The 9390-nt window shown below is 57.3% G+C and overlaps 1 protein-coding gene across 1 annotated transcript in view; it reads left to right on the top strand.

Moving 5' to 3' along the window:
• Positions 1 to 9390, top strand: part of Gareml (GRB2 associated, regulator of MAPK1-like) — a 14488-nt gene that overhangs the window by 1213 nt on the left and 3885 nt on the right. The window contains exons 2-4 of the mRNA XM_013013539.1: positions 2474 to 2614; positions 7758 to 7888; positions 8714 to 9389. Coding sequence (XP_012868993.1) covers positions 2474 to 2614; positions 7758 to 7888; positions 8714 to 9389 — 948 coding nt within the window. The remainder of the gene's footprint in view (positions 1 to 2473; positions 2615 to 7757; positions 7889 to 8713; position 9390) is intronic.

The following is a 9390-nucleotide window of genomic DNA, read 5'->3' as shown; positions in this document are numbered from 1 at the left end:
GCGCCGCTCCGGGACCCCCGGGCGCCTCCTGGGCGCAGGAGGGCGCCGGGGCAGAGACTGGCGCTGGGGCCCAGAACCGGGTTTTCCAGCCCCTCTGGAGTCCGGGGAGCGGCCGAGCCACGGCGACCGCCCCGTCGGCGCGCCCCTTTTCCCACTGTCCGTCAGCGCTCCCCCCCCATCCCGGCCGGCCGCGCCCCTTTGTCTCGGCCTCTCCTCTAGATCCTCCCGCACCCCTTGGCCTCCGTGGCTCTTCCTCACCCCCCCCCCCAGCCTCTTTTGAGGACTAGCCCCGCCACCCTTGCTTGGCGTCCTCCGGGGCGGGCCGAGCTGCCTTGGGGAGAGGCTCGGCGTCTCCCCCAGGACCCCCGGCCCTCCCCCACCTCGCGCCCTACTTCTCGGGGGGCTGGCGGGACCCCTCTGTCCTGCGGATGGGACGGTGCCTGGAGGCCGGAAAGGGGGCGCCCGGAGGCTGCGTGGGGAGCGCGGGGGCCGTTGGGGGGAGGGGGGCTGCCGGGCTGGGGGAGGGGCGGGACGGGGCTGGCAGCCAGGCCGGGGGTTTTGTGTGTGAGAAGAATAGGGGTTTGGCCCGCGTTGGCACACTCGCTTCCCTGAATGCTAATGGGCACTTCCCTGCGGGCCGCCGGCCTCTCCTCCGACCCCAGCGGCCGGGGCTGGGCTGGGGGGGCGTCCACGGCCAGGCCTCAGGCCGTCGGGCAGGAGTGTCTGCAGCCCAGCCCGTGTCCTTCGGGTGGTCACCGCACAGTGACCCCGAGTCTGTGCGTGTGTGGGCCGGAGGGACGCCCTGGACCGCCCTGGGCCTTCCGGCCCTCTTCTCCCGCACCCTCTTGGACATCGCGACTTCTGAGGGTCATTTCTGAGCTCCCCTGTCTGGGCAGGGCCCCCTTTGGGGTTCTCTTGACACCTCTGGCACCTCTATCTTGTCCTCTGCTGACCACTTTTTTGTCTTCCTACCCTGGCTGCATTTAAGGGAGGTACCCTTGTTTACAAAGATTATGGACTGACCCACTGAATGAATGAATGAATGAATGATGAACAGTGGTGTCATTTGCCTAGTTGTATGTATCTTTTGTCACCCGTAGAGTGTGAGTGTGTGATCACAACTGTGTCCTAAGGATCCTGTGCCCTGTGCTTTTGGGATGGGTCCCCCGTGAGACGTGTGTTTGTGTGTGTGTGTATGACAAGCCCCTGTTAAACTAGTAGCATGGCTGTTAGTGCACACATGCACACATGGTGGAAGGGGGAATGGGGCTTAGACAAGTTCTAGATAGAGATTGCAGAGCTGAGGAGACCTTCCTCTGTCCCAGGAAGTGAGGTGAGGACGAAGGCTCAGACAACATCACACACACACACACACACACACAACACACGAGCTCTCCCTGCAGGAATTGAATCTCTTCCCTCCCTGCCCCCCACCTCTTGCATACATTTTTATGAAGCCTCAGCCCCAGGCTGAGCCAACCATTCCCCATTTGGTTGGCTGGCAGAAATGTATAAGTTGTGTGTGAGGGGCTGAGAAGCGGGCATCCCCAACCCCCACCCTGCCCACCAGCTGCAGCCAGGAGACGCCGCCCACAGCCTCCTGGAAGCTGGGCTGCCCCGCCTGCTTCCCTGGAAACGGTTGCTGGGCTTGGAGCCTCCAGCACCTCTGCCCCAGTGCAGCTTTCTCCAGACCAGGCTTCGCCTCCCGCCTTCTAACCCAGCACCCCTTGGTCCCCTGGGAGGGCCAAGAAGCAGCTTTGCAGAAACGGGCCTTATGGAGACTCTGGGGGCTCCTCTCCTGTCCCTTGAGGTTTCTGAATGCAAGGGACTCCCCGAAGCAGTGAGTGGAGAGGAGAAGCCGCCCGTGACAGTGGTCACAGTGGGCAGCTCGCTGGGCTGCACTACCCACTCATGGCTCTGGGGGAACTCTCACAGCTTGGACCCACAAAATGTGTTTTCTTCTCCGTCCTCTCTGCCCCAGTAAGGCTCTCCCTGCCTTCTGGCCACTGACTGAGAGGTGGTAATTTGCCTGGTCCTGGCAGGAGGAAAGTGTCCCTCACCCCTCTTCCAACCCCAGCCCACCCCTCACTGTGTCCCCAGACACTCTCTGATCTCCCCAGAGGTCTGGGGCGACCTGGAGGGCAGAGGCTGGCTGGGCGCCTCTCTCGGGAGTCTGCAGCAGGAGCCTGGGCTGGACAGCCGCACTCCGGTGGATGATGAATGAGGGGCTCGGCTGTGCTGGTTGCTGAGGCCCCTTTGGGAGTCAGAGCGCAGAGATGCTCAAGCCTGACTCATGGCCCCAAAGGCCACAGCTGGCAGCATGCCTGTCCCTTGGGTATTGCTGACCTGGACAGAGATCCTGGGAAGCTGTCCCCAGGCGGGGTCTCGGTAAAGAGGCCACTCAGCCTGTCCTTTGTACTCCATCTAACCTTCCCTCTTCCTTTCTCTCCTCCTCTGGCCCTTTCCCTCTCAGGGGAGTATGCTGAGGGAGTCAGTGAGCGAGACGTGCTGCTCATCCACTCCTGCCGCCAGTGGACAACGGTGACAGCCCATGCGCTGGAGGAGGGCCACTATGTCATCGGGCCCAAGATCGACATTCCCCTGCAGTACCCAGGTGTGCCCAGTCAGGGTCAGATGGCCCAAAGCCTGGAGGGAGGCCGAGGTGGGCTGCACGTGAAGGCATGTGGGGAAAGCTAATGATGAGCACCTTTCTTGTCGCTTCCGGGGAGAGTAAGCGAGGACATGGCTAGCAGGGTGCTGATATTGCTATAGTTAGTTAGGGTCCAGGGGTTTTCATTCTGTTCTGTTCTGTGAGGTGAGGCCTTGGGTTGCTGGAGAGGAGGAGGCCCTCGGGTTTGCAGACCTTTGGTTCCCATTTTATTTTTAAACATATTTTAAAGTAATGATTAAGTAAGGTCTTACCACCCGGCCAGGTACCATGGCTCATGTCTCTACAATCCTACCTACTCAAGAGGTTGATCTGAGGATTTCGGTTCAAAGTAAGCCTGGGCAGACAGATCCAGGAGTCTTTTATTGCTAGTAGCAACAAACTGGAAGTGGTGGTGTGGCTCAAGTGGTAGAATGCCATCTGTGAGTGGAAAAAGCTATGGGAGAGCGTGAAGTCCTGCGTTCAAGCTCCAGACAGGCACACGTACAAAAACGCCTGCTCCTAGTTGGAGACCTCTAGAGTGTGTCTTGTGTTGCTTTAATGACTCTTGTTGGAGAGCATTCCTCTAGATAACATCCACTGGGATCTTCTCTGCCCATAACTCCAGCACTTGTGTGGCTGAGATGGGGATTGTGCTTTCCAAGCCACTTGGGGCTTGTTCCAATAATAAAAAACTAAAACCAAACCGAAAACTACTTCAGAAACTAAGGCTGTTTTGTGGCTACCTTAGTCAGCTCTGATCTCATTTTGTGTTTTTATGTTAAATTCCTTGGCATTAATTGGTTTTCGAAATAAATGTTAGAAGTTCTTTTAGATTTTTTAAGACTATGGGACTGGGAAGGTCGCTCAGTGGTAGAATGCTTGCCTTGCATGCATGAGGCCCTGGGTTCGATTCCTCAACACTACATAAGCAGAAAAAGAAAAGGCGGAAGTGGCGCTGTGGCTCAAGTGGTAGAGCACTAGCCTTGAGCTGAAGAGCTGAGGGACAGTGCCCAGGCCCAGAGTTCAGACCCCACGACTGGGCCCCTCCCCCCCCAAAAAAAGACTACGCAAATGAACTCCTTCTGTGTTTTATTTTTTTGTCGGTTGTGGGCCTGAACTCTGGGCCTGGGCGCTGTCCCTCAGCTCTTCAGCTCAAGGCTAGCGCTCTACCACTTGAGCCACAGTACCACTTCCGGCTTTTTCTGCTTATGTGGTGCTGAAGAATCGAACCCAGGGCCTCATGCATGCAAGGCAAGCATTCTACCACTGAGCCACCTTCCCAGCCCTCCTTCTGTGTTTTATATATGACATTGACGTATAAGATTTTAAAGGGAGGATCTGGTGTTGGAGGAAAGGAAGTCCAGCTTTCATTTCACAGATGATGAGCCGTAGGGTATAAGGAGGGCAGGAAGTTCCTCTCCTGGGTTGCCCTGTGGGTGGAGGAAGGGAAGGGAAGGGGCTGGAACCTGACCATTGGTGCCTGCTGTAGCATGCCAGGAACCCTGGGCTGGACCTGGTAGCCCCGTCCCAGAGATACCCCCTGCAAGCCCAGGGACTGAGCCAGTGCATCATCGTCTCATCCTCACCACCAACCTGCAGCTTAGGAGGAAACTGAGCCACCCATGCCTCCACAGTAGCCCAGTTCTGTGGTTTTCACTGCTGTGGGACACTCCCATCCCACTCCCCAGCCAAGGCTGGGAGCCCTGGGAACTAGGAAGGTAAACAGTCCCTTCCTTGGCAGCGCCACGGCCCCCTCTGGCTCAGGGTTCCCCAGTCAGTGGTACAGGGCCAGGCCCTTTTCACAGGCTTAGGCTCTTTCAGCACATGAGTGGGAGTGGAGGTGTGGGGAAGCTATATGGGTCAGTGCCTCCATCCCTCCCACACTTCCATGAAAGCTGGAAGAAACCACCTGGGCCAGAGGCAGGGGCTTCCTGACCTGGTGTTCTGTCCTGGGCCTGCAGACATTCAGAACTTGATCCGACTAGAAATTTCCCAGCCTGAGACTTTGGCTTTGGCATTGGTTTAGGGGAGAGGCCCCAGGTTTTCTTAGAGGACACACACACACACACACACACCATACACAACACACACACACACATACCATACACAAAGCCTGAGCATTCCTTGGTAAATATTTACACACATATTTATACAGTTGGGGATAGACTTTATTTGCAGAAATGTGGCTCTGACTTTTGGGACGGGTGACCACTTCAACTGTGTACCTAAAACTCTGGGAAGGCAAAGCACTAAAGTCCCCTAGGAAACCTTGTATGGGTCCAGAGACTCCCCCCTCCCCCTTCCTCTCTTTTAGTGCCCTCTATGGGCACTGTGTATAGAGTGGGCTATGGGGCAACAGCTGGCTAGTGGGAGTGGCTACAGCCTGGTCCCCCATGGTCCCTCCCTGGCTTGCATGGGGGTGGGGAGGGGCCTGCCACTAGTTAACAAGGAGGCTCTGAGGGCAGCTCCATGCAGAGCCCTCTCTCCTGATGAATGAATAATGACGCTTGGGGTGCAGTGGCCAGCTGGTTGCGGACCCAAGGCCAGTGGGGGATGGGATGGGGGGGAGTGGGGGCGCTGTGTAGTAACCCTTTTCTGCAGGCTGTGGTCAGCCACTCTGGGGGCCCAGGAGATCTGCCCTCTAAGACAGACCCAGCCCTTGCTGTGGGGAGGGGAGGGGAGCCTGACATCTTCCTCAAGTGCATCTACTTCCCCAATAATGGCCTTGGGCTAATGGAAACCAAAGCCCAGAGATTACATAATTTGTCCAGGGTCATTCAGCGAGTTGGTGCAGAGCTGAGATCCAGCCAGCACTGTCCAACTTCTAAAGCCTGTGTTCCCACAAGTTAAAATTTTTTTTCCAGTTGTTTTATTCCCTGGGGCTGGGTACTGTCTGGGCCTTGAGCATGCTGGGCCAGTGCTCTACCCCTGAGGGGTGCTGTGGGTCAGGTGTGGGGAGGAGATGGGGCCCCATTTGCTGCAGTGCCCAAGATGGTCAGTCTGGAAAGGAGGATCAGGGTGAGGGTGAGGGGAAGGGAGGACACAGTCCCGAGAGCCCTGAGGACTCTGAGGAAGCTGCAGGGCCGAGAAGGCTTCCTGGGGCCAGAGCATCGCTCCCAGGAGGGCTCCCTTCCTTCCTCCCCACATCAGAGACGTGCTGCCAGCTCCGGGAGGCTGAAGGGGCGGTGCTGGCTGCCATGGTTACATCGATCTTCCCAGCCACATCCCCACTTCCCCTGCTCCAGCCCCGACTTGGCTCCACACTGCCCCACTGGGGCAGCGGACATTTTCCCCTGCCTGGCTGCTGGCGTGACATGTGTGTCGGTACGGGTGCGGGTGCGTGTGTGTGCATGGCTGCTCACCGTCACAGGCAGGTCTAGGACTTAGCAGCCCTCTTCCCTCACTCCAAGCCTTTTCCCCCGAGTGCCCCTCTCCCTCCCTTCTTCCCTCTCCGGCAGCTCTGGGGATTGAACTCAGGGACTTGCACTGTGGACAAGCACCACCCTACTCCAACCACGCCTGCAGTCCTTTTGTTTTTCAGACAGTGAGTTTCTTCTTATTGCCAAGTCTGGTCTAGCTTGGACTCACTAATTCCTACCTCCACCTCCCTAGTAGCTGAGATTACCGCACATATCACCACCTATGGCAAAGGTGTCATTTCTTGCAGAAAAAAAATCCCTACATCTCAGCATGGCATTCAGAGGCTTTCTAAATCTGAACAGCGGTCTGCTCATTTTCCTGCCCTTCCTTCAGCCCCTCACAGTCTTGGGCAGGCCATCTGCTTTGTGTCCACATCACTGCCATGCCATTTCTTTGAACGTCTTCGAGCAGCACACACACTCTGCAAAGTGTCTTTCCTTCTTAAAGTACTCAGTGATGTACACAGAGTCTACTCTACAGGTTTCTCTTGTCCCGTAGGTCCTCTCGCTCTTTTGCCATGTCTGCCTGAACATGGGTTGCTTTCATTGGTACTCGAGGTCTCACCCACTGTGCCTGGAGCACAGACTGTTTATACAACTAGGTAGTGATTGACAGGTAGTGCATTCATTGCGTGAATGGTTTTGGAGTAACTGAGTGAACTATGATGCAACAAGCTGCAGGAGGACTACAGAAGCTGAAGGTTACCTACCGAATCTCCATCTGTTGTTCCCTTGCCTATTCCAGGCTCTTCTACTATACAAAGCCCGGGAAGAGGCCCACTACCAACGCCAGGGTGTTCCCAGCCTGCTTTGTGCTCATGTGGGTGGGCACAGTGGGTAGCCAGTGAGGCTAGAGTTTAGATGCAGTGTCAGCTTCATGGATTAGCATCTCCTCAAGCGTGTGTCTACTGAGCACTTGCTGAGTTGGCAAATTGGCTAGCTGCAGGTTAGGACAGCTCCTCTCAGGCAGGTGCCTTTGTGGGCTCAGGTCAGAGGCAAAGTGGCATTGGATGTTGGCCTGCTCAGGGTCTGGGAACACAGCCGGGTGGGAGTAGCTCTCCCTGAGCCTCAAAGGCCTGGGGCTGGGCACTGCATCTGTGTGGACCAGCAACCCAGGGTGGATGCCCAGAAGGCCAGAGCTAGGTAAGGCATATCCATCCCAGCCCTGGTAAAGGAAGACCTGTAGTGCCAACGAAGGGAGGGATTTGGCTGAGATCACACACACACGGTGCAAAATGCCCCCCCCTCCCATGCACAGGTAGCTCTGGGTGGTTTACAAATTCTTTTCTTATGGTCCAGAGGTTGGGTTGGGACCAAGCTTGGAGGCAGTTCCCTCGTGCCATGCAAACACCAGCGTCACAGCCACATGTGTGGGGCTGATCTGCAGTTGGGTATGTTGGGGCAGGCAGCTTAACCTCTCTGTACATCCAGAGAATGCACACCCAGAGAATGTCTGCACATAGCTTCTCTGCACACCCAGAGAATGGAATGTCTGGGCTCTACTTGTTCACCTTCTACCTGAGGCTTGAGCCAGATGACCAAGCCATTGTCACCTGTGAGAGGTCACACACACCTGTCCACCTGGGTTCCAGAGGTACTGGCAAAAGTGGAGGTAGCCAGGGGCTCCTGGGATGCAAAGCAGGCCCCAGCAGATAAGCCCACCCAACAGTCCATGTTCTCCTGTACAGGGAAGTTCAAGCTCCTGGAGCAGGCCCGGGATGTGCGGGAGCCAGTGAGGTACTTCAGCAGCGTGGAGGAGGTGGCCAGTGTCTTCCCTGACCGCATCTTCGTGATGGAAGCTATCACTTTCAGTGTCAAGGTCAGTCCTGCTGCCAGGCACAGCCTGTCCACACCTCTACTTCAGGGGCAACTCTGAAGATTGCTGTCCTTAAGTCTTTGAGGGCCTTTGGGACAATTAGTCCAGACCCAAAGAACAAGGGTGTGAGACCCACAGGGTGGAAGGACTTTCTGAAGAAGCGATGTGTGTGTAGTCACATTCCTGTTTTCCCAGCATGCATGGGGGTGGAAGCAGGGCAGAGTGGGGGTGGCTTTGAGCACCCTTGTGTGTTCAGACAGCTCCTGCTATTCACAAAGCCTTTTCTTAGGGGCTGGGAAGGTGGCTCAGTGGTAGAGTGCTTGCCTTGCATGCATGAGGCCCTGGGTTCGATTCCTCAGCACCACATAAGCAGGAAAAAAAAGCGGAAGTGACGCTGTGACTCAAGTGGTAGAGCGCTAGCCTTGAGCTGAAGAGCTGAGGGACAGCGCCCAGGCCCAGAGTTCAGGCCCACGACTGGACCCCCCCCCCAAAAAAAAATCCCAAACCTTTTCTTATCAGTTTCTCCTCCTCCAATGGGTGGGTCAGTATTATCACCCCAATTGTGAAGATGATGTAATAAAATTTGCTGCTGACTGAATGCTTTCAAAGTACCTCCATATAGTACAGCAGGAGTTATCACATGAAGTAACCAGCCCCAGAGCAACCTATTTAAAGCTGCAGAGATGAGGGGACTTGGTCTCCCAGATGGCAGGTCGCAGCCAGTGCCCTCAGAGCGCTGCTCATTTGCCCTGGAAGACCCTGCGTGACAGGCATGTGGCTTTCCTTGGGTCCCTGGCTAAGGCTTCGCCTGGTCTCTGGGATCCCCAGGTGGTATCGGGCGAGTTCAGCGAGGACAGCGAGGTGTACAACTTCACGCTGCACGCGGGCGACGAGCTCACGCTCATGGGCCAGGCGGAGATCCTGTGCGCCAAGACCACCAAGGAGCGCTCGCGCTTCACCACGCTGCTGCGCAAGCTGGGCCGCGCCGGGGCGCTGGCCGGGGTGGGCGGCCCGGGCGCGGCGGGCGCCGCAAACAGCGGCAGCGCCAGGCCTGTCAAAGGCAAGATGCCCTGCCTCATCTGCATGAACCATCGCACCAACGAGAGCCTGAGCCTGCCCTTCCAGTGCCAGGGCCGCTTCAGCACGCGCAGCCCGCTGGAGCTGCAGATGCAGGAGGGCGAGCACACGGTGCGCGCCATCATCGAGCGCGTGCGGCTGCCGGTGAACGTGCTGGTGCCCAGCCGACCGCCGCGCAATCCCTACGACCTGCACCCGGTGCGCGAGGGCCACTGCTACAAGCTGGTCAGCATCATCTCCAAGACGGTGGTGCTGGGGCTGGCGCTGCGCCGCGAGGGCCCCGCGCCCCTGCATTTCCTGCTGCTCACCGACACGCCGCGCTTCGCGCTGCCCCAGGGGCTGCTGGCCGGGGACCCGCGCGTCGAGCGCCTGGTACGCGACAGCGCCTCCTACTGTCGCGAGCGCTTCGACCCCGACGAGTACTCCAC

The sequence above is a fragment of the Dipodomys ordii genome, unplaced genomic scaffold, assembly GCF_000151885.1.
Source record: "Dipodomys ordii isolate 6190 unplaced genomic scaffold, Dord_2.0 Scaffold20, whole genome shotgun sequence".
In the NCBI taxonomy this organism is placed as follows: Eukaryota; Metazoa; Chordata; class Mammalia; order Rodentia; family Heteromyidae; genus Dipodomys; species Dipodomys ordii.
The sequence above is the reverse complement of the archived record's forward strand: the minus strand, read 5'-3'. Positions and strand labels throughout refer to the sequence as shown.